Raw genomic sequence first — 23,016 nt, forward strand, 5'->3', positions numbered from 1 at the left:
TAGTTAACCTATACACTATAATTAATAAAGAAGTTATATAGGCTTATTAAGACCTTCTAGTTAGTTACCTTAAAGTTATTTATAGACTATTTATAAAAATCCTTATAAGTATAGTAAAGTAATTTACTACTAATATAGTTATAATACTTATAACTACTAATATAAAATATAATAATAGTATTAAGTATAAGAGCTTATTACTTCCTTATAAGGTTAGTTAGTAACTTCTTAATATAGTCCTTTCTTTATTACTATAAGAGGATATACTATATAAGGTTAGTAAGTATAGTAAATATATTATTAATTACTACTACTTACTACTTTACGTTAAGTAGTATATTATACTTACTATAAACCTCTTTTTATTACCTTATAAGTAATAAGGTAGTAGCTTATAACCTTTACTTATCTATAAGCTTATTATACTTACTTATTTTAGCTTAGGTCTTTTACTTATAGGTGTAGTATTATTTACTGTTGCCTTTTATTAGCCTAATAACCTCTTAAATATAGGCGTTTCTTTTAGTAGACTAGAAGGTATATATATTTATTAAAGGGATTACTACTAGTAGTATAGATAGTTAAGAAAAAATATACTTTTATAAGTAAATAACTTAGAAAAAAACAATAGGCTATTATATTAGCTACTTATTAATACTATTAGTTAGTAAAAAGAGGGAAAATAATAGGCTATTATATTAGTAACTTATTAATACTATTAGTTAGTAAAAGGAGTATATATATAGAAAAAAAAACAAGTTAGTAAGCTAAAAAGCTTATAATAAATAAGATATAGTAAATAATTACTAGTTAGCTATAGGTATATAAAGTAAAAGGTTTTTTATAGTTAAAAATACTTCTCTAAAGGTAATAAAGCTTATATAATAAATATAAATTAATAAGGTTTTTACTAGTTAAAGAGACTAGTTATAGATCTATTAATTAACCTATTATAATAAGTAATTAGTATAAACTATTATAGTAAAGGTATTTATAGAGGCGTTTTTTAGTACTTACCTACTTTAGGTATATAAATAATTAACTAGTAATAATTACCTCTTCTTATAGTCTTTACTAATCTATAGTTTAGATAGTAAAGTTAACCTATATAGTTAATAGTAAAGTTAACTACTAATTAGTGTTAGTAATACTAAGAGATAGGTTAATATAGTTAACTATATATATTAGTAGTAATTAATAAATAATAAGGGTAACTATAGTTCTTTATTATATATAAAGAAAAAAGGATAATTATTATAGGTTAGTTAGTTAAATAACTAACTTATTGCCTATAAATCCTTAGAGAATCTATAGCTAAATATCTAAGGATTTACTAGCAATAAGTTATTAGGGTTAACCTAATAACTCTAATATTTATCTATAATAGTTAATATTACAACAGTAATACTTTAGTTAACACTAAAAGAGGTTACTATTAGATTAATAGTATTCTTATAGTATATAATAAGTCTTATTTTTTATTCTTTATCTTAGGCTAAAGTATAAATAGTTTTAATAACTTTTACTTAAGTAAATATTTTATTATTATTAGTATAGTACTTATAAGTATCTAGTAGTTAAGTCTTAAAGTAGTTAAGTATAAAAATAGCCTAATAATAGTTAAAGTTCTTACTATAAAGGCTAGTAATATAGCTTTAAAAGTACTAAACTCTTATAAAGGTATTATGAAGAGTTTTATAGTCTTAGGTACTACCTTTACTAAATTTATTAATAAAAGTAGTAATAGTATCTTTAGATACCTTAGAGATAAACTTTTTAAGTGTTTTTATAAAAGTATATAAGTTACTATTATTAACTTAGCCTATATTAAAAAGCTTAATAATTATAAAGTTATATATACTAATAATAATACTATAAGTAGTATTATATTTATTTTCTTAATTTTTATACTTATTAGTATTAATTACTAATTAAAGGACTTTATAATTAATATATTTTTTAGCTTTAGTAATATAAAGTAATATCTTAACTAAGACTTATTATTATAACTAGTTTAACTTTCTTTTAAGCTTAAAGATAAATTATATAACTATTTAGTAGTTAACCTTATTAGCTATATTAGTAGTTAATTACTTATATAAAAGAGGATAATATAATATATTAGTATAAATAAAAGTCTTCCTTAGACTATAAATAGCCTAATAATATATTAAACTTTATATATTTTTGTTATAATATAAAGGGTATATCTAAATTATTATATAAATTATACTAATTATTAGATATCTAAGTAAAAGAGGATATAAGTAAAGGCAAAAGTAATATTTTAAGTTTATTACTTATTATTATTATTAAAAGGTAATATAACTATAGTAGATAAGTAGTTAAAATAGTAATATAAGTAGTAACTATAATATTTTATAGATATTACTATAGACTATTAAAAAAGTAAAAAAAAAGAGGTAAAGATAGCTAATTAATTAATTATTAAAAAACTTAATTAGTATTAACCTAGGCCTTATAACCTATAAGAGCAGTAAAGTAAAGTAATACTATTATATTAGTAATAACTATAATATAAAGCTAACTAAGAGAAGTAGGCTGCCTATAGTAGGCAGAGGCTAGCTAAAAAGAAGGTTATATAACCTATAGGCTTCTCTACTAGCACTATAGCTTATTTATACTAGCTATATATTAATAATAAGTTAGTAAGTAATTAATATATTTATTATTATTTTAATTTATTTTACTTATACTAGTTACTTAAAAGAAATAAAAGCTTAAGAATTATAAGATAATAGCTATAGGCACTTAACTAAGTAAGGCTTAATAGTAGGTATTAGTATATTATAAGACTTAAGCTTATAGAGCCTAGATAATAAAGGCTTTACTACTAGAAAACTAGATAGTAAAGTAAAGTACTAAAGGCTTAGTAATCTATTACTAAGACCTATAGTTATTACTATAAATCTTATTATATATATAAATAATTAACTAATAATAATTACCTTTTCTTATAAACTTTACTAATCTATAGTTTTAATAGTAAAGTTAACTTATATAGTTAATAGTAAAGTTAACTAATAATTAGTATTAAATATATTAAAGATAGGTTAATATAGTTAACTATATATATTAGTAGTAATTATTAAATTATAAAGATAACTATAGTTCTTTATTATATATAAAGAATAGAAAGATAAATATTATAGGTTAGCTAGTTAAATAACTAACTTATTACCTGTAAACCTTTAGAGAATTTATAGCTAAATATCTAAGGATTTACTAGTAATAAGTTATTAGTGTTAACCTAATAACTCTAATATTTATCTATAATAGTTAATATTATAATAATATATATTAAGCTAATTAAGTATAATAATATAAGATAATTAAAAGTTTTACTTCTTAGATTATATCTAGATTTTACCTAATTAAATACTTTCTTCTTATAATTAAGATATTAAGTGCCTTTAATCTAAGGGATTTAATACTTTACTTAAGGTAAATCTTTAACTAATTAAGGGAGTATCTTATATTACCTTAGTAGTTATTAGTGTTTTTCCTTAGATTACTATACTATATTAGGTCTTTTTACCTTATACCTTTCTAATAATAATATAGTATCTATAGAAAGCCTAGCTATAATACTTATATATTTTAGAAAGTTAAGTCTATTTTTAAAGAAGAAAATTCTAAATAGTTTAAATAAATTTAAGATATTATTATTAATTTCTTTTATATATTATTATATAAGTAGTTAAAAGTAACCTATTTACTTATATAACCTAGTTACTTATAAACTATATCATAGTTACTTTATTTATATATTAACTACTAGTAATATATATAGTTAACTATATTACTATATTCTTAGTATAACTAATTAATATATATATTATATATTTATTTTATTTTATTTTAATACCTACTCTTTATATTTCTATTAGTTAAGAAAAAATATATATACTATTAGATATCCCTTATCTATATTAGTATCTCTTATACCTTATAATACTAATGTTCATGAGTAATATTGTCTATTCCGGCCTCGTGCTTAACTGCCCTACTCTGTACACTTGGCTACACTTCGACACCGTACCCCCACTTTGCCTACGCTTCAAAAATACATTAGCCCTTGGCTCTCAATACGACCCACTCCTAGGGAACTGTCATTATGTAGACCAATGAAAGAGGAGTGCTCCGTCAACAATCCTTCTACCTTAATAATCATACTTGTTTAGCCCACGATGGCACTCTTCCGACCGCATGCTTCCACTCTGGCGAGCACCTTAAGCTTCTCCAGTGTCACTCGGCGTACGTACAGCCTAAAAACTTTGAACCTATCTTATGATTTCCACGAGCCCAGCAAGCCAGGATCAGGACCCTCTGGAAGCCCCATTATCTTTCTTCATGGGCTTTTTGGTTCCAAGAAAAATAATAGAACCATCAGCAAGTAAGAAAATGGTGACTTTCTGCTTGTGAGGGTGGCTGCTAATTGCTTCATAGAGTTCTTGCCCGGGATTTAGGTCGACCAGTCTATGCGTTGGTCAGTTTCTCAATCAAGGTACATGTTGAAATTAGCAGTTGACACGGAGAGATCAGGATCTTCGAAATCATGGTGAATCGCCTCATGATAGACAACATGATTATCTTCATATGGCCGACGACGTTGCCGGGTTCATAGACCAGCATAACCTGGAGCAACCTACTGTCATCGGGCACTCAATGTGGGTATATCCATATCCCGCAGATCCCCATTGAGATGGACACTAAAAACAATGGACGTCTGAAGGGGTGCGAAAGCCGCCATGACTCTTGCTTTGAAATCTCCCGAGCTTGTGCAAAACATTGTGGCGGTTGATAACGCGCCAGTTGATGCCGTGCTGGAGAGTTCTTTTAGCAAATACATCCAAGCCCTGAAGAAGATTGAAGCTGCCGATATCACCAGGCAAGCCGAGGCAGATCGAATCCTCCAGGAGTATGAGACTGTGAGGCTTCCCGAACCAACCGACTGCAACTCACCATGCTGACTTTGTCCTGTTGTGCAGTCCCTTCCCATCCGCCAGTTTCTCCTTGGAAATCTCTACCGGCCAGAGCCGAGTAAGCCGCAGCAGAAGTTCCGCGTGCCGTTGGACGTCATCAGTCGATCTTTGAACCACATGGGCGACTTCCCTTTCAAGGATCCGACAAAGGCCCGGTTTGAGAAGCCCGCTCTGTTCGTCCGAGGGACCAAAAGCAAGTATGTTCCCGATGACGTCTTGCCCATCATTGGGCAGTTCTTTCCTAAATTTCGACTGGTGGATCTTGATGCGGGGCATTGGTGCATATCTGAGAAGCCGGAGGAATTTCGCCAGGGTAAGGAATTCCATATACTTGGCGTCGTGTCTGCAGGCTGACTTTACTTTGCAGCCGTAGTCGAGTTCTTGAAGGAACAGGAGTAGTCAATGTGCACCACTTTAGCTCGTTGCGCAAGAAGCGAGGTCGATTGGTGACATTTGTCGTTCATAAGGAGTGTAAGAGGGCAGTTGTAGTCTGTGAGAGTGATATCCAGGTGCAGGCCAGCAAGTTGAACTTACGCCGAGGACTTCAGCCATGTGACGTTCCAGCATTTGCAGATCGGCCAATGGAAGGATACAATAGAGTGTGGAATCCCAAATAGCTTACGCAATAAATCAGGGTTTGCAGCGCAGACAGGTGTTCGCAGGTTCATTTCGAGAGCAATGTGTATGCTTGATTTGGTTGGGGGGATTGTATGGCGCTTCATACCTAGTCACTGGGCGGACGAGCTCTTCCAGTTTCGGGAACCCAATTGCATTGTTACTGCAAGAACCGCCCTCTGGTCGACGGCGGACCGCATCCAAATACCAAACGAACCCGACCATTCCACATATGACGCCTTTTTAAATCCATCCAATCGGATCCCGAAACCCAAAGTCTTGCCATCATGATTCGGAAGCGAGGCTGCGTACACACCCGGCACGGTGTATTGAAGAATTGACCATTTACCATTTTGAGGTAACCTAGACCCGCAGCCGCCTTAATGCTACGCCATGTGCAACGACCTAAAACAATGCCGATTTTGTTTCCCAGCCGATAGAGCCAGAGTCCCATTCTGCCGAAGCATCCATCATGAAGGGCCTGATTCCTTAAACCTCCTCCAGGACGCGCTCCTTGAACTCCCGCTCAACCTTCTGACCCTGGTCGTCGGTGCCAGACTCGCCGTGGAGACCCATCAGAGCGCCGAGATCGAACTTGGGCTGCTTGAGGAGCTTGACCTTGCGGATGTGAACCTAAGACAAATATATTAACTTTACATGGTCGAGTATCGTGGAAGTGGGAGCAAGCGAAACATACATTCTGAAGGGGGTAGATGCCCTGGGTGGACTTCTCAATCTCACGGCCAATAACCTCAGGGATGAGCTTGGAGGTCAGCTGGGTGAGGGTGCAGGTGGAAGCCTCGCGCTGGATGATCTCAGTCATCTTGCGGCGGATGGCACGGATTTGCGAAGAGGCGGCGTATGTCGTCTTCTTAATCTGGTTGGGGCGACGCTTGGTAAAAGCGATGGCGAAGAGGCGGAGGAGGTAGTCATCCGTGGTCTTGACGGTGACGTTGGCCTCAATAAGAGTCTGCCACTTGCGGACGAGCGAGCGGAGCTTGTCGGAGGTAAAGTCGAGGCCGTGGAAGTTGGTCAGGCAGTTCTTGCCCTGAACCTCGTCAACGCGGAGCTTAACCTTGCGGAAAGCGTGATCCTCGTCCTTCTGGAGATCCGCCAGAGAGACCTCCAGGATGCGGCCCTTCAAGGCATCGTTGGCGTTCTTCAGACCAGTGGTTCTGTTGACCAGAGTCTTGCCGACACTAGAGGACGCACTTTGTCAGCAACCTTGATCTCGTTGGCCGTGGCTATTCTGGCACTCCGCTCTCGTTGATGTATTGGTATCGAATCTTCTTTTCGGATTGGCGGTGGGAGACTCACTCGCGAACGTTGAACGGGGCAGGCGCCTAGAACCTTGTTAGCAATCTTCAAATGCATGCATATGGAACGAAACTGCGAATTCGCGAAAACTCTTACCTTGATCTGGTACCAGTCCTTACGTGTGAAGGGGTCCACGGTCTTCTTCTTGAGACCCTTCTTGCCCTTGGACAATCTCTTGTTCCTGCAGTAGAAGAAAGCTGGTCAGCGACTGCCCATAGCGACCGACAGGCGAGAACATGACGCGCGGGCGCGCGCAAAACGCATTATCGTGAATTCGATCTCGGACTGCAGATTGCTTACTTTCCAACAGCCATTTTGGGCGGCTGCTAATTGTCTGGCGGATGAACGTTGAGTAGTTGAAAGATTTGGAGGGGTGGTGAATTCGGCTGGTGATAAAATTCAAGTCGCAGTGTTGTGTGGCTCGAAATTCTTAGCGAGTGTGCCCCGTCGAATTATGTAATACACACTTTGGAGGCATCGATCTACCGTGCGATTAGCCTTGGAAACTGTGCCAGCCCCTTCTCCACTGCTGTCAGTAAGTAAGGCACTTGTCGCAACAATCAACTATCCTGGTTCTGCTTAACACAGTATATCACGTGATCTAACAGTTTGCCCACTCATATGACACAGGAGCGAGCCCCAACTACCCCACTTGGACTAGGTCCTCAAGTTTGGAAAACATTGTCGGCTATTGGCTACGTCAAGAGCATTTGGGCGTCCCAACGTGGCTAATGTTGTGGAGACAAATGAGCCCTGTTCCCAGTCGTACGTTGTACTCGCGCACGATTGCGCACCCTACCTACCCATCCCACCAGATTCCTGCAGGGCAATTGTTCACCCACGATGACTTCTTACTGCAACGCCTGCTGGTTATCGTCAAGTCATTACATGTAACTCAATAATTCATATTTACTTTGGTTCTCTTTCAATTTCATCTACAGGTATTCCGCGCTGATCGGTACCTTGCGAAATAATCTCTTCGAAACCGGACGCCTGTCGATATATCCCCCCTGGGTTTCCTTACAATGGAAACATTCACCTGTCCCGTGTGGTGTGGTGTTGTGCATTTGACTTAGAAGCATCTAGTCTCACCACGCCAACGCCAGCCTGTCAACCTCCTTATCTTGGCCGACTCCAGACGGCGCTCCGAAAGCAATTCTTCCGTCCTGTGTTTACCGGTCGATCCCGTCTCTACATCAAGCACTTTGTGCCCGATGCTAATTAGCGCTCACTCGACCGCTGACTGGCCACCTCGTCGCCCAACTCTTTGGTCCATGTTGGCAATATGATCTCTCCGTAATGCGGCTCTGACTTCATACTGAGTTGTCGGATTACGTGGTCCGTTGTTGCTGGCTATCGTGCCTCACTCGTCTTTAGGCATACTTTCACCACCCGGCCCGATCCAACTCAGACGTCTTCTTTGTCATCGCTCCGCTGCTCTCCGTCCCAAGCGTCAAAGTTGGGAAAGCTGAAATAGCCGTTCGAGTCTGTCCAATGGTCGTCAGCAAATTGCCTAGGTTACGTCTGGAGAAGTGGCGAGAATTCACGGACAAGGATGGTGTTCCCGATGACCCTGTACACGGTTCGCTGTCGGAACAGCCATCTCTTCGGTGCTGAGTGAGGCCATCGGTGGTACTAAGTCCGAAGTAGGCGAGTATTCATGGGGCTGGCCCGAATAAATGGCCACCCGATTGAGCAGTTCGGTCGCCCTTTGGGACGATTGCGGACTCAATATATCGCCACGACTCGCATTGGATGTTGTTGTGATAGTTGGCTCCGTTGCGCTGGCCCTCAGTAGTCTTGGCCGGCGTTGGCGATCGGGGCGCGGCGATGATTCTCTCCGGCGCACACCATTCGCATCTCGCAAGTCCCGGGGAACGGCAGCCATGATGTTGATATCGGCAATGTCTCCGTCTTACTTTTGGCCTTTGCTTATATGTGCGTAACGGTCGGGCATTCGATTTGCCAGTCTTGATGGTGCAGCCGGCTTTGCAAAACTGCAATGACTCCTAGTGCGGGATGGTAAGAAGTCATGGTGCTAATCTTTTGCAAGCCCCCCGCCCTTTCATCTGGTGGGCATCGTGTGCATTATCAACAAGCCATCGATCGAGTCGAGTCCGGATCCCCGACGGGAACGTCGGTTTCTGGGGGGCAACCGTGTTCTGCTGACAAGTCTCAATTTGCCATCATTGGGCCACATGGCGGGTGCCTGATGAGGAACCCGGCTCCCAACTACTATGTGTCTGGTCATGTATGGGCCGGTGAGCTTCTGTTTGGGCACTTATACGCAAAGCCAATGCATGGCTGGCGTCACGCATGCAGCTATTGTGGAGATGCCAACCACTTCTTCGTCCAATTCCTGTCAGTTCCCGCTCATTCCCGTGCAATTCGAGTCCAATCCGCCCGCCGTGGCACTGCTGGACCGGTCAAGGAAGAGCGTTGGCATTGGCTAAGGACGTAGTTGCTGCAGTGTGGCAGAGTATATCCGCATGGGAATCTGCATCGCGGCGCCCACCCTGGTCAGCCTGCACACACGAGGTTCGGTCTAGCCCAGTCTCAACATCATTCACATATGGTTTTTTTTTTCCACGTTGATTGTATACTCGCTGCGATAAGTCTAACTGGTCTTCCCGTATACAATGTTGCATACACAGATTGCTGTAGTGACCCCGATGGGGGCATTCAACTTGCTCCCATCGGTTTCTCCTTGGCCGATTTCATTCTACGCTGGGTAATCTGCTTGCCGATATGCCTCTGGGCTGCAATGTTTCTGGCTTGGCCAGCGGGTTCGCGTTCCAAGGTCATTCTTCTCGTGCTTCGTCCCACCAATCATCAATACGACACAGGGCGAATGCACACACTCTGCTTTGTCTGCCCAACTATCCGGGGATCGACAATGACGCATATGTCTCATTTGGAGGGGGCGTTTCCGTCATCGGTTGCAAGAAGCATTGTCACCCCAGGGCTCGCCCGGCAATTTCTAATGGTCAAGACTGCGAGTACAACATCATCAGTCATCTTCTGCACCCACTGGGCCGGAACGAGAACAGAAGGAAGCATGGTAGGGTACTTACTCTTCCCACATTCTGCCTTGAACAGCTCTCAACTCTTCTTCTGTCATGCGCTTGCCGGCAGTGAAGTACCCTGCAAATATGGAATCAGTATCTCATGATAGGGTCAAGATTTTTGTATATCCGCATACCTGCAGTGATTTTTGCATCTATCTCGACTCGAGAGTCCGCTGGGATCAAATCTTCGGGCAGCTCGACACGCTCATGTATCGGAATTCTGGGGACTTGTTAGCAATTGCTCGAGCTACTCCCTTGCAATAGACAGCTGAATTACCCTTGTCCTACAATGGCATCGTGTTTCATGCTGGTGGTATGCTCGTCAGCACTGCTAGCTTGACGGATCAATGCCAACTACTCACTTGCTCATGCTGAGCATTCTGTCGATTTTACGGATACCAAGCCAGTGGAGGATATCAGGCATCAGCGCCTGGAACCGCATGTCCTTCACCCCCGCAATGTTTTCTGTCCTTTTGAAGTAATCGGATGCTCGGTCTTCACCCCGCTTGCGAGCATTGTACACGACTGCAAGGTCAGTTAGCGGAGCTGACACGATAATACCAATCCCGGCACCCCTTGTATTCTCCATACGAATCGGGCAACACGCGACGATCAGGGAAACACGTACGGTACTAAGAAAAGGTTAGCAACGTATGCTGGCATAACTTAGTTAAAGCACTGCTCACCTTGGTGACCTCACCGAGGGCTCTGCCCTCCTTTCGAAAATAAATGACAACGCCACTGCCGCCGTTCTGGGCCTCCTTGACTGCCTCTTCAATGCCGAAGATGAGATATGGACGGCAAGTGCAGATGTCGGAACCAAAGACATCGCTGCCATTGCACTATTCAACGGTGAGCAATTGCATTAGACGCAGTAGGCAGCTCACAAACCTCGTCGTGGATGCGCAGCGCCAGCCGCACCGACTCATCAGACATCTTGGCCGGGTCGCCGAAGCAGTAAACAGTAAGCCCCCCTAGTCATTTCAAGGATCAGTCCATCTTTATGTTCTGCCCAAGGCGCCTGATGGCTATGGTGTGCTCACCGATCGGAGGCAAAAACACCTTGATGTCGTTGCGGGTAATAAGCTGTTACCATCTGTTAGTAGAAGAACTCGCATCATGGTTGGGAAAGGGGGTTGCTGACTTCGGGGTAGCTGCCACCGGTGTGTTCAAAGAGAGATCGCCTTAGAGCACCCTCGTCTGTCCATGGTCAGTATTTGGTCAAAAGGTACAGGCGTCAACATACCGATTCCAAATCTCTCGGCCACACCAGGGAGGTACCAGACCTGGTGGAGTGTTGTCAGTTCGTCGCGAGTTTGAATTGTCAGGATGTCTACATACTGGTTCAACGGCGAATTTGGTCACAGCAAGCTCTCCGAGGTTGTTAAGGCAGACTTTACCATCGGGAATTCTGCCACCGGGTCAGTTGTCGGAAGAAATTTACAATGGGCCTCTTCGCTTACAATCGGCCGTTCTTTACACTTTCTTCTAGCTCAGGAAGCTACTATGTGTTAACCATGAAGGCAAATTCTGTTGCACGCAACTTCGCACCTTCATGTGTGCCTTTGTGATGGCTATCGTTGGGCGAATGTCGACTATCAATGGAATTTAGTTGAATGGTTCGCCGATGTGACTGGGGCGGGCTGTCCATTACCATTCTGCTTCTCAATTATGTCCTTGAATAGCCACGGGGCTAGATGACCCCAAGGATCCATGGCGACAATCTTCTTTGGGTCTCCCCATTGGGGAAACGGGCCAATCTTGGCGGCAGGCTCCGTATTGGTAAAGTCGGGTCTGGGACGAGTGAGCTTACGTAGAAGACCGAGGTAGGTTCTTTATAGGCTAACCTATGCTCCAGATTGAGCTGCTTGCTAGCAACGGCAAGCGCATAATAGATGGAATAAGAGCCGCCGCTGCGCATCACATTGTCAGCTGCGCACTCTGGGTGTAATATTTCTGTATCTTCCGCTACGAAGGGCTCTGTAGTTTCTTGATATACTCACTGGGCTGGATATATACGTTAGTTCAACGCAATCAAACCAATGCAGGGATCTTAAATACTTACCTCCAACAGCTAACGGCAGATATTAAAAGTCAGCCAGATCTGCACTCAATACGTAGCTTAGGGGGAATTGCAAGTCTACAGACCGTTACGTTTTCCAATCGTAGTCGAGGACCGGGAGACGACAACTGGTCCACGGGCGTGGGGATCTGCCTCGCCCCATTTCATGGGAAGCGGGTTGATACCAATCTGCTTTGGATATGTCCTGGCTCAACAGGGTCAGAGACTAGATAATGGCGAGCCGGGACGGGTGAGAAGGTGGCCAACGTACGTTAAAATGATTCGGGAGGTGAGGCCTGATCGCTGGCTGGGCGAGGAAGGCACAGCTGGAGCCTGCAACTTCAAGTCGGATGAGGAGCTTTGAGCCAAGTCACCAACAGCACCAGTCTCGGGGCGGCCGGGAGTGTGGGGTATCTCGGGGGCCTCGCCAAGGGATGGACTCGGGCCGAGTGCAGCGACATCGGCATCACCGGTCAGCTGTTGGTATCGTTGGTTTAACGAATCGACAGCAGCCACCAGGTCAGACTGTATCTGCTGGATGGATTTCAAGGAGCTAAGAACTTCGGCCAAGGAGCCGTCATTGGATGTTTGGTCGCTCATGACGATCAGTTTCTAAATGACACTCTATAGCACGAGAACACAGAGACAATGAAAGCTTGAGAAATGGTCGACAAGGGTCCGAGCGTGTGGCTGGGTGCTTTCCGTTTATTGTGACATTCCAATGAGTGTCGTCTAGAGGTGAGGGAATAAGGTGGACGAGTTTTGTGACTGCGGCGGATGAGAGGAGGGGGAATGGGAGATGAACGAGGAGGGTAGGAGGGGAGGTAGGAAGAGGAGAAATCAAGACAACAGAGAGGTCAGGGGCGAGTCTAAGTAAGACAAAGAAAGACAACAGGCGTCGAGACGTGAACGGCGTAGGGGGCAGGAGGGGAGACAAGACAAGTCGGTGACCACCGATGGCTGGTCCACTACTAACTAGTCAAGGATGTTTGATAGCTCTATCGCTTGCAAAAAAAGGAACGGATATGTAGTAAAGAGCATGAAGGGCGGGAGAGATGCGAGAAGCGCAGACGGACGAGCGAGATCCCATGACCTGTCGGAAGGCGCCGCGCATGCGCTTGGGGTTGACCGGAGGTGGGGGAAGGTGAGGGGTGAATGAAATGGTGTCAGGGGTAGCTCGCCATTACAGTGTTGGGGCAGGATGGAGGAACGAGGTTGGGGTCCATCTTTCTGGTGGGGAACCTTGCCAACCTACCTACCTACTTAGGTGCCTTCCTTGCCTTGTCTTTTAGCCTGGGTTGAACAAATTGATGAGCCAAGAGACCAACAAGTCCTGGTCCGTACCTCTCATTATTATTATTTACCACCTCACTAAGCTGAGCACACTGTGATGTCACTATTTGGCTTTGACTTTATTACCTGCGCCGTTGATAAGAATCTTTAGTAACGGGCGGTTGTCAAGGGGCGACGTTTGGCGATGTAGCGGAGCTACGGGGCCGCCCGGAAGGAGAGAACCACACCGCGTGCATTGATATATTAGACACAGCGTGCTTCGGTAGATAAGTTAACAGCATCGCCTGGTGCAGACTTCAACGTTCAAGATAGTCCTGAGCCACGGACACACGGAATCCAAAGCTAGCCGAGAGTACAGTTGTTACGGGTGGACAGCCCGTTTGTCACAAATTATTCAGATTGATAACAACTACGGATACATAAGTACTTGATAATAGACACTGTCCATTCTTAAATGGAGCACCTCGGCGAAACAGGTTGGGCATCGTTGCATCTAATCAGCGTGGCACTCTCCTGACCGAACTACCAGTGCCAGCAAGTCATCGCTTAGGCCAGATGAGACTACTTCACCTTGAAAATAATGGCAACAAGTCAACTTCTTTTGATTGCAGCATGGCATTATGGGAGGAGGTGCTGCTGGTATCTCAGGTACCTACCTAGGTTCAACTGGCCCTTCGATAACTGCATATCTGTAGTGTAAGATGGACGCATCTGGTGCGTACCCGACTTGCCAACAGCCTATCCACTACTAGTATACGGGTATGTAGGTACTCCGTACACAATCCACCCATCTACCACCCCACCAACTGAGACGACGTATCAATTGCGTGATTACCTAAGACCGCAAGTGTGGCTGGGTTAGCCACCCCGCCTTCTTTCTCCGATAAGACTGGCTCTGCTTATCTGTCGCGTGAGAAGAGGCTTCCAGGTTTTGTCTAAATCTACTAGCAACGTTCATCTCTTTAACTCCGTTGACTGGAGGAGGTCCAGCGCTCTTTCGTTGGAAGACGAGGACATACACTACAGTGCCAAAGATAAAGGGGAAAGACCCAGTCGCCTTATTACGTCACGCAATCGACTGCACCTTGCTGCCTGCCTGACCTCACTTCACCACCTAAGTCACTAATCTCTTATTCGGCACTTGCACCCCCTCGGCCTGCACTTCTTCCGAATCTAAATCGTCAACCTGCGCCTGCGCCTGCGCATAGCAGTAGGGTCAGCCGCTCTGCATTATCACACGCGCCAACTAGGCCTAGTACCAAACTTGAGCGCAAAGACGGCATCATGGGCAAGCGCAAGAGCTCTAGCAAGCCTCAGGGTCCCAAGAAGGTTCGTCCATTCACAGCCTTGTATTCCGTCTACGCATTTTGGATGTCAAGGCTGCAAGGTAGCCTACGCTACGCCACGCCAGGTTTCAGTCACTGATGTGTGCCACAGAAAGATCCACTCCCCTCCAAGTTTACATGCCTCTTCTGCAACCACGAAGACTCCGTTGCTGTAAAGCTAGATAAGAAAGCGGGTGTCGGTTCACTGGACTGCAGGGTATGCGGTCAAATGTTCCAGTGCAGCATCAACTGTGAGCTCTTATACCTTCTATTAGCTGGGCGCTAGTGCTAAACTATGCAGACCTCTCGGCAGCTGTGGACGTGTACGGTGAGTGGGTAGACGCAGCAGGTAAGTTTGACACTATCTTCCTCAACACACATAGGGCATCTGCATTCCGCGGGGCTAGTAAAGAGTATACAACTAACCCATCAAAGATGCCGTTGCCAAAGAGGCAGGACCCACCGCTGGAAGCCAAAGCAAGATCCCTAGCGCCCGCCGCGCACCCCCAAGCCGACCGGTGAACGACGACGACGACGACGACGATCAGAGATATGGAGGTGAGGGTGTTGATTTAGATGATGACGAATACTAGGTGATCAGGTGTCTTATTCTGACGTACAACGAACTTCGTTGACGAGGCAGGATCCAAGTCTTGGGTCACAAGGGGACTGCGGAAGCAGCGCGAGGAAGACGAACGAGCAAGATCTCGTGACCATCCGAGTTCCAGGCGAGCATGACGATCCCTGGGCAGCTAGAGCCCGCTTAGACGGTGTAAAATCTGTCGCCGAAATCGCCAAGGCCGGGAATGATGTAGCTGTAACAGCATCTTAGCAACGATACAAGAGCATCGCAATACTCAAACTCACTTCTTCTCGTCCAACCCCTACAAGCATGTTAGTCTATTGCGTCCGTCCGGTTCAAGGCTGATTCGTGCTTACCTGGTCAACAAATGCTGTGACAACCCTGAGCTTGGGGAACTTGGCGGTGAAATTCTGAATGCCCTCAGGGCTGGCAATAAGGTTCAGAAACAAAATACGGTCCTCGGGAACACCTCTGGCCTTGAGAACCTGCACGGCCATGATAGCGGAGCCGCCGGTGGCGAACATGGGATCCAAAAGAAGCACCCAGCGCTGGGCGATGTCATCTGGCAGCTTGTCGTAGAAGAGTTTGGGTTGAGCCGTCTCCTCGTCACGCTGGATCAGAATCTTGCCGATCCTCACAGAGCGGCAGCAGTCCCGCAAGCCTTGCTCCATGGCCTCGCCAGCGCGCATGATGGATACGCCGCATATCTTGCCCTGAAACATAAGACCAGAGTAGGTCCTACCAATGGGTGTTGTCACATCGTGCTCGACGGTGGGCAAGTGATTCAGACCCTCTTCGACAAGCAGGCGAATGATGCGATTGGAGTAGAAGATGAAGTCACCACGCTCAGTGTTCCTATCTCGGATGATGCTATGTCCAGACGAGTAAGTCAACTGTGATACTTGGACAGAAAGGCGAGCTTGAGCGTCCGCCAAATACCACTGGCCTTGAAGTAGCTACCCTAGTGCCGAAACTGATATGGTAAAGCAAATTTGAAATCGCATCATGAAGTGGGCTACTTACGTGAGGAGGGCAATAAGCTGGGGCGTCTGGGGCAAGATAATAACGTTGTCAGAGTTGATCTCGGTGGAGACCGTTGCCGTGGGCTTCTGGCTTTCCGAGCGGTACAAGGGGCCGACGCATTGCGTCGGACCGCCGCCGACGGCGGACTTGGGGTCTTGGCTAGACATTTTGGAACAGTTTGACTGTGGCTTGGATTAGACAATGTTAAGTGGGAGCTTTCAAGCGACGTATGTAGGGAGGGATTTGAGAAAGGACGACAACAATGAGGTATTTGGGGGGCTGCAAGGGCAGGATTGAAGTTCAGGGATCGTCCAAAGGCTGCGACTTGGTCTACCCTATGGCACAGGATCGAAGGGGTGCAGAAATTGCGGTTATGCTATCGCAATCTTTTCATAAAAGGAAGAAAGAAAACAGACAGAAAGAAAAGCGGCCTACCACCCGAGGATTGGAGTTAAAGAAGGGGGCAGAGAAGAGCAGCCGTCTTTGAACCTTCGAATGTTCAACGGCCGATATAAAATGCGCAGGAAAGCCCCCAGGGTTCAGCCAGAGTATCACGAGACACAGTGAAATGGAGCTCGCCGTCTACCGTCACTTTGGTCGGCCAAAGTACAGATTACCTCGAGCCAATCGGTAATAAAAATTTAAAAGTGGGAAACAAGGTGGGCAGGTCAATGGCAAGATGAAGATGGGGATAGATAAGTTGTGTGGGGACATTCTTTCCAAACTAACATACCTTGCGGAGGGGTTCGAAGCAATACCAGGACACTGACTTATCACCAAGCGCCCCAAATTCAGAGTGAGATGTGGGACTACTGTATATACCTTTACATATATGTAATTAAGGCAGTTTATGGGCAAGCCGGGGGCCTCAGAACGCACCGATACGTATCTTCTCGAAACTGATATCCACAAATTCGGCAGGAGCATCCTTGGGCAACCACAGCGAGAAGGAGATCTGACCCAGACGGAAAGTAGAACCCGCTACGTTGCTGCTTACCATACGCCGAGCGCCACACTCGAAACCTGTAATTAGATTGTTCCTCATGAACAAATTCGAAAAGAACAACCTCACATCAACCATCAATCAAGTCAAATGCGTCAAAACGTACTTCTCTTGTGAAATTATAACTGCCCTTCTCACATTCTACAAGACGTGCAGGCTCTGTTAGACATTGCGCCTGCAGCCTTTTATGAAGGCACTTGAAGGCAGCTTCAACTCGTTCTTTCTGGTACCTCATCTACAAGTGCCTCCTTAGCTCGCTTCCGCGTCGAACACCGCCTGGCAACACCACCCGTCCATCCGCTGCGCCTTCCTTGCCTTGCCTTTAGAAAACAACAACCCCACGCCTACCAGAAACACCGGCGCCCATCTCATCACCTCCGCCTCCAAACCCGCGATTACCTCGTCTTTCCTCATCCTGCAGGGAGCACATCAACTGGCACCGCGTCCTCCCTGCTACCAACAGATTTTCCTGGAAACTTGCATAAAGCTAGCCGTAAACGCACCTGTACTAGGCTGCGACACACGATGGCTACGAGAGAGGGGCCGAGCGTGCAGCGCAAAAAGACGACAACTTACGGCAAGACATCTCGAAAGCGACCCATCCACGCGTTTCTCGACTTGTCTAATGGTTCAAGACGTGCCTCCGATACCGCACAAATCGCTAAAGCATCTACAGCTTCCGCCGATCACCTTTACGACTTGTACGATCCCCCCGATGATGAACCTGTCCACCGCTCAATACCTCGACGCGATGTGCCCCCTACCGATACCATCGCATCCCAGCCTGACGGCTCGAGCAACTCGAAGAAGAGGAAAACGTCTGTCGCGCTTACTACCAAGACCGAACGCACGCGCAAGATTGACAGCAAACCCTCAGCCATCTCACCACCAGCGAGGGCGCCTTCAAACATCCGCCGTGCCAAACCGCCCTTCACTTCAGGCACTTCGGACTCTTTGCGCATTGTCAAGGAGGAATCTGTCGCGCAGGGGCTTGAGCAACTCACAACTAAGAAGGAGACCGAAGCACGTCCAGCCGCTCTACGTTCTCGCATTGAGCCCGAAGTTCTGCGCATGACCGAGACGAATATGCAGATACGTCAAGCCCTTCAACGACCATCCATTCCACAACCGGCGGTTATGAAATCAATATCGAGCACAGTTGTCAGGGATTTATCACTTTCGAAGCCGAAGAAACCACATCAGACGAGGCGTGTTCGCCTGATCGATCAGCTAGTAGCACAGACAGAAGAGAGCTCTGAATCCGACTCGGGTGACGACTCTGAAGCATCTCCCGCTGGATTGAGGGCGAAAGAAGCCTCACCTGCCACTCCGGTCAGGTCTGTAGACATGACACCAAAACCCTCGATACGACCCAAGGCGTTATCGAGTACCAGGAAGCTGAGGTCTACCTACGGGCAACAAAGAACGTTGAAAGCAGATGAGTCTGGAGGTGACAGCCTTGGAAGCCAAATGGGCATTGACGGTAGTCAACGCGACTTGAGTCCGGCCCCGACCATGTCAAAGCTGACCTCATTTGCATTCGAGGAGGAGGAGGACATTGAGGAAGAAAGCTCCTCGAAAGGCGGTGGCATCATTGATATTCATGCGTTAAGACAGGCTGGTGCTAATCACCGCTTCGCTGACAGCATGGCTGACCTACTTGACAGAGTTGGCACACCGCAACCGCCAAAATCACCGTCGGCACGCTCGAGGCGCAATGCCTTGCTCGAGCTGGCAAGCAAGCTAAGGGACAAGACATTTGTTCGTCAATTCCGTGACCAAGGTGCCAAGGATGCTTTGTTCCAGGCCATTGGGCAAGAAGAGGATTTTGTCAGTGGCTTCATCCTCCTGTCCGTTCTTCTCGTTCTCTTCACGTCGTATTCCGTTCCACACCTCGTCCCACAGCTACAGTCAGAAGGCATTGCGCAACTGGCCTCAAGACTTTTCGATCTCGACGAGGATATCACAAGCATCGCTAGTCAACGCCAATCCAATCTATCTAGGAATGCGCAGTCATCTCTACGTGCGCTGAAGTCGACAATACAGCAACTGGACATATGGAAGGGATCGCCACCTACAGTTCTGTCGCCACAAATGGTCGCCCTAAAGGCCATCTCGGTGCTGTGCAACGGCGATAGCCCAGCAATTCGTGACATTCTAGCTGGTCTTACAGATCATCTGTTCGCTTTCGCAGAAAAGGGTTGGGAGCAAAGCCGAGCAGAGGGTATTGAAGGAACGGTGGGCGGGCTTGCGCTCTCTCTCCTGGAAGGCCACTCAATTGCGGCAATGGAATCAGACGCTGGCTCTCGATGGACCGAGCTTTATCTCCCCATAGTCGCAGATATCTTAACCGCAGCCATGGCACGACCCATGCAGGAGTTTGGCGGTTTTGAAACCACGGCGTTGAAGCTGGCCCTGAACACAACAAACAACAATCCCGCCGCGGCGAGCGCGTTTAGTCGGGGGGAACTTTTTCGCGAGTTAGCTGAGGCCAGCGTTGTGGGGTTTGGACTTCTGCAGCACTCCGTTCGCCAAGGGGCATTCTCCAAGGACGTCTATGAGACACTTATGCTGCTGCTGGGAGTTATGATCAACACCACCGAGCATTGTCCCTCTACTCGACGGTCGGTAGACTCTTGGCAAGGACGGGACGAGTCACCTCTAGACAGGTTGATTGATGTTTACCTGGAGAACCGCGAATCGGCGGACACTGTAGGTCTCCGCAAGGAAAGAAAATGTGGAGTGAAACTAACCAGAACAGGCCGATTCGGTTGAGAAGACCTCAATTGCCGTGGCCCACGGCTACTTAGCTATATTGCTGGGCTATTTGTCACTCGGTAGCCAGGTTCGAGGACGGCTCGTGGAAAAGAGCCACGGGAAAGGAACCAAGTATTTGCTCGATTCGATTGAAGAGTTTATGTCTTTGCATCAGAAGCTCGACACGGACGAATTGACAACAAGTCTGCAAAATCTCGTCAATGAGCTCCGGCAGAGATACCGGCGATCAGAATGATGACGATGAGGAAGGAAGAGCGGAGACCCCAGGACTATAGTATCCTTCTCAGGCGAGACTTGCGACAAGAGGCTGCCCAGAGAAAACGATGTCATCGATGCGTATTGGGGTCACAGTCTCACGAATCATGACCGATGTGGGATGGCCCGCGGTGGGTTAGGAATGGTACATTGGTTACGAATGGAATTAGATTTTCGATGATGAGCGGCCCATTTCGAGCAGGCAGCGAGACAGGGGTCATTTGAAAGGCGGGGGAAGTTTGACGACGACGATGCAGCAACGGCCACGGCAGGTATGCAAGTCGGGGATATATTGACAGCTAAATGTTACACCGAAGCCGTCAGATAGAGGCTGATATACCAGTTTAGTTATAGACCCCGATGACAACCGTTATTGGGTATTCAACCCACCTTGATGGGCTGGCAGGACTAATATCAGGCCTAGGCGCCTTATGAACAGAAATAAGTAGAGTCATGCTATCAGGAGACATTGAGTGCTCAAAGGTGACATGTCGCGCTGGACAGGTTGGCATCGAGAGTGCAGATACCCAATCCTTTATAAGAAGGGAAGACCGAGTGCAGTGATGCAAGAACTATTAGTAGATTTCAACCAGAGCTTTCTACGTTGGGCACTCTAGAGCGATCTTTCGGCAGGCAGATAATAGGGGGCTTATTGCAGCAATAGCTGTACCAGTGAACCCCGCAGTCTTTGTCCCCGCAAATTGAAGTACCTTTGGTAGACCTATGTCCAGGCTTCCCTACTTACCTACCTGTCTAGGTATCTAGGTAGAACGGCACCTCAATGACGAGCCAAGCAGCTCCATACAGCTGCAGCTAGGTAACCCCACTGTCCATATTCTTGCAGTATGCTTAGGTACCGTACCTTGCGAGTAAATGGGCCTTGTCCAGCCCCAACAGCACTGTCAAAGGTAGTAGCATGATGCTTTGGCCATGCTAGGTAATACTACCCGGTAGTACATACCAGTAGAGGGGCAAAGGGGACAGTCCGTCCCCTCTCAGGTGTAGTAGTATATGCATGTGCCTGCATTCTGGGGTCTGCATCAAGTCAGGCTGGTGTAGTCCAGTGTCATGTATACATAATGTGGTTCAAGGCATCCTCTAGTATTGATTTCCTCATTCACATCTTTCTGCTACTCTTTCCTCCATCCATTCCCCTACCTTTACCTAACTAAGTGCTTTGGGTGATTTTGGGTTTTGGGGTTTGTTTCCCCTCTTCCTCACAACCAAGGCTATGGTACCTTGTTTGTTGTGATCTTATCATCACTTCATTGCTTGTTCACTTGCCCCTATTGCGACAATTGTTCTGGTTCCCCGAAGCCTCAGCCCAGGCCCGCAGTGCGTCCAACTACAACTCTCTGTGCTCCCTCCCCCGTAAGCACGGCGTTCTCCCCTGAGTATTGCACAAAGCAACAGCATACCACTGCAGCACTGGCACCGGCACTGATGCCGGCATTGGTCGAGCGTTCTTCACAAGCTTTTTGGGGAAAAAAGCAACTGCATCCACTTTCCTCTCCCTCGACAGAAACTTGCAAGAAAAAGAGAGAGTGCGCGTGTGGTACTGCATACGACACCCTTCTCTTCACCTCCAACAATCCCTTGGTCAGATAAATGCCGGCACCAAAGAACAGGAAGGTGGCCATCGTTGGCAGTCGGTCTGTCGGTATGTAATATTCTCTACGGTTGCCTGCGATTCCCTCTTTCCCTTGACCTTATCCTACAAAGGTCGAATGTTATTGGGCTGAATCAATGACGTATATTCTGCTAATCTTTCCTCCTCCTTTGCGCACAGGCAAATCATCGCTTGCAGTCCGGTTTGTAGACGGACACTTTGTCGACAGCTACTACCCCACCATTGAGAATACTTTCAGCAAGACCATCCGGTATAAGGGCCAGGAGTTTGCGACCGAGATTGTCGACACAGCTGGCCAAGTATGTCACCCCTCTGCTCCTCTACATCTCTGGCCCCGGCGGCGACGACATGACGATGCTGCATACAAGAGATATGGAAGCGATGCATTCGCTCCAAGAATTGGAGGCCATGGACAGGATACAGGCGTAACTGACGAGACAACTCACAGGATGAATACAGCATTCTGAACTCAAAGCACTTTATCGGCATCCATGGCTATATGCTGGTCTACTCGGTGTCGTCCTTGCCCTCCTTCGAGATGGTGCAGGTCATCCGAGAGAAGATTCTCAACCATCTAGTAAGGCGACTCTCGTTGCTAGCAACTACAAGCCGGCTAACTGTGTCTTGTAGGGCACCGAGTCTGTCCCCATCGTCATCGTTGGAAACAAGAGCGACCTCCGTCCTGAACAGCGACAGGTCAGCGCCGAGGAGGGCAAGAGGGTGGCGGAGAAGATCCAGTGTGGCTGGACTGAGGCGAGCGCACGATACAACGAGAATGTAGGAAAAGCCTTTGAGTTGTTGATTGCCGAGATTGAAAAGGCCCAGAATCCAGGCGAGGCGGCCGAGGGAGGCAAATGCATTCTCATGTAGAAGACACTCGTCTAGATGAAGACTGACTGCCCTCCATTCTGCAACCCAACAACTCCTGGTGGTTTCCATGTGTGTACGCTTACTTCGGACACCGTACAGTGTCTGGGCAACAGAGAGGCCACAGAATTGCATAAAACATCCGATAACAAGCATAAAAATTAGTACAACCGTGCATCTGCGGGTTGCAA

At 46.0% G+C, this 23,016-nt stretch overlaps 8 protein-coding genes across 8 annotated transcripts; 4 read left to right on the forward strand and 4 right to left on the reverse strand.

Annotated features, from left to right (window-relative positions):
- Nucleotides 1-4,000: 4,000 nt before the first annotated feature.
- On the forward strand, nucleotides 4,001-5,652 carry LY79DRAFT_548182 (Alpha/Beta hydrolase protein). Its single transcript, XM_060557385.1, has 6 exons — nucleotides 4,001-4,417; nucleotides 4,471-4,510; nucleotides 4,567-4,691; nucleotides 4,757-4,952; nucleotides 5,013-5,319; nucleotides 5,374-5,652. The coding sequence occupies exons 1-6, from the start codon at nucleotides 4,212-4,214 to the stop codon at nucleotides 5,403-5,405; spliced, it is 906 nt and encodes a 301-aa protein (XP_060415823.1). The 5' UTR covers nucleotides 4,001-4,211; the 3' UTR covers nucleotides 5,406-5,652.
- Nucleotides 5,653-5,657: 5 nt separating this feature from the next.
- On the reverse strand, nucleotides 5,658-7,467 carry LY79DRAFT_548197 (ribosomal S3Ae family protein). The gene is made up of 5 exons (XM_060557386.1): nucleotides 7,239-7,467; nucleotides 7,035-7,119; nucleotides 6,939-6,964; nucleotides 6,319-6,820; nucleotides 5,658-6,254 (listed from the first exon to the last, which is right to left on the reverse strand). The coding sequence occupies exons 1-5, from the start codon at nucleotides 7,250-7,252 to the stop codon at nucleotides 6,111-6,113; spliced, it is 771 nt and encodes a 256-aa protein (XP_060415824.1). The 5' UTR covers nucleotides 7,253-7,467; the 3' UTR covers nucleotides 5,658-6,110.
- A 625-nt stretch (nucleotides 7,468-8,092) lies between these two features.
- Nucleotides 8,093-8,914, reverse strand: LY79DRAFT_122685 (uncharacterized protein). Its single transcript, XM_060550781.1, has 2 exons — nucleotides 8,490-8,914; nucleotides 8,093-8,425 (listed from the first exon to the last, which is right to left on the reverse strand). Exons 1-2 carry the CDS (start codon nucleotides 8,824-8,826, stop codon nucleotides 8,346-8,348), a joined length of 417 nt encoding a protein of 138 aa, XP_060415825.1. The 5' UTR covers nucleotides 8,827-8,914; the 3' UTR covers nucleotides 8,093-8,345.
- Nucleotides 8,915-9,658: 744 nt separating this feature from the next.
- Nucleotides 9,659-12,860, reverse strand: LY79DRAFT_122990 (GTP cyclohydrolase II). Its single transcript, XM_060550783.1, has 20 exons — nucleotides 12,340-12,860; nucleotides 12,161-12,273; nucleotides 12,072-12,080; nucleotides 12,010-12,013; nucleotides 11,854-11,919; nucleotides 11,661-11,800; nucleotides 11,558-11,601; nucleotides 11,470-11,507; nucleotides 11,348-11,417; nucleotides 11,253-11,292; nucleotides 11,151-11,206; nucleotides 11,050-11,092; nucleotides 10,898-10,980; nucleotides 10,693-10,848; nucleotides 10,635-10,638; nucleotides 10,369-10,531; nucleotides 10,284-10,313; nucleotides 10,141-10,226; nucleotides 10,013-10,082; nucleotides 9,659-9,931 (listed from the first exon to the last, which is right to left on the reverse strand). Exons 1-20 carry the CDS (start codon nucleotides 12,666-12,668, stop codon nucleotides 9,919-9,921), a joined length of 1,557 nt encoding a protein of 518 aa, XP_060415826.1. The 5' UTR covers nucleotides 12,669-12,860; the 3' UTR covers nucleotides 9,659-9,918.
- Nucleotides 12,861-14,645: 1,785 nt separating this feature from the next.
- On the forward strand, nucleotides 14,646-15,279 carry LY79DRAFT_668336 (transcription elongation factor Elf1 like-domain-containing protein; the record flags this gene model as incomplete). The annotated part of the gene is made up of 4 exons (XM_060563511.1): nucleotides 14,646-14,690; nucleotides 14,799-14,937; nucleotides 14,988-15,035; nucleotides 15,122-15,279. The coding sequence occupies 4 exons, from the start codon at nucleotides 14,646-14,648 to the stop codon at nucleotides 15,277-15,279; spliced, it is 390 nt and encodes a 129-aa protein (XP_060415827.1).
- A 170-nt stretch (nucleotides 15,280-15,449) lies between these two features.
- On the reverse strand, nucleotides 15,450-16,459 carry LY79DRAFT_511930 (uracil phosphoribosyltransferase; the record flags this gene model as incomplete). The annotated part of the gene is made up of 4 exons (XM_060554319.1): nucleotides 15,450-15,501; nucleotides 15,554-15,570; nucleotides 15,626-16,139; nucleotides 16,293-16,459. The coding sequence occupies 4 exons, from the start codon at nucleotides 16,457-16,459 to the stop codon at nucleotides 15,450-15,452; spliced, it is 750 nt and encodes a 249-aa protein (XP_060415828.1).
- A 1,361-nt stretch (nucleotides 16,460-17,820) lies between these two features.
- LY79DRAFT_588907 (uncharacterized protein) lies at nucleotides 17,821-20,308 on the forward strand (the record flags this gene model as incomplete). The annotated part of the gene is made up of 2 exons (XM_060560971.1): nucleotides 17,821-20,007; nucleotides 20,057-20,308. 2 exons carry the CDS (start codon nucleotides 17,821-17,823, stop codon nucleotides 20,306-20,308), a joined length of 2,439 nt encoding a protein of 812 aa, XP_060415829.1.
- A 1,628-nt stretch (nucleotides 20,309-21,936) lies between these two features.
- On the forward strand, nucleotides 21,937-22,828 carry LY79DRAFT_668339 (ras family protein; the record flags this gene model as incomplete). The annotated part of the gene is made up of 4 exons (XM_060563512.1): nucleotides 21,937-21,988; nucleotides 22,118-22,257; nucleotides 22,407-22,535; nucleotides 22,589-22,828. 4 exons carry the CDS (start codon nucleotides 21,937-21,939, stop codon nucleotides 22,826-22,828), a joined length of 561 nt encoding a protein of 186 aa, XP_060415830.1.
- Between the last annotated feature and the right edge of the window lie 188 nt (nucleotides 22,829-23,016).

Source organism: Colletotrichum navitas (assembly GCF_030913465.1).
Source record: "Colletotrichum navitas strain CBS 125086 chromosome Unknown LY79scaffold_18, whole genome shotgun sequence".
Lineage (NCBI taxonomy): Eukaryota > Fungi > Ascomycota > Sordariomycetes > Glomerellales > Glomerellaceae > Colletotrichum > Colletotrichum navitas.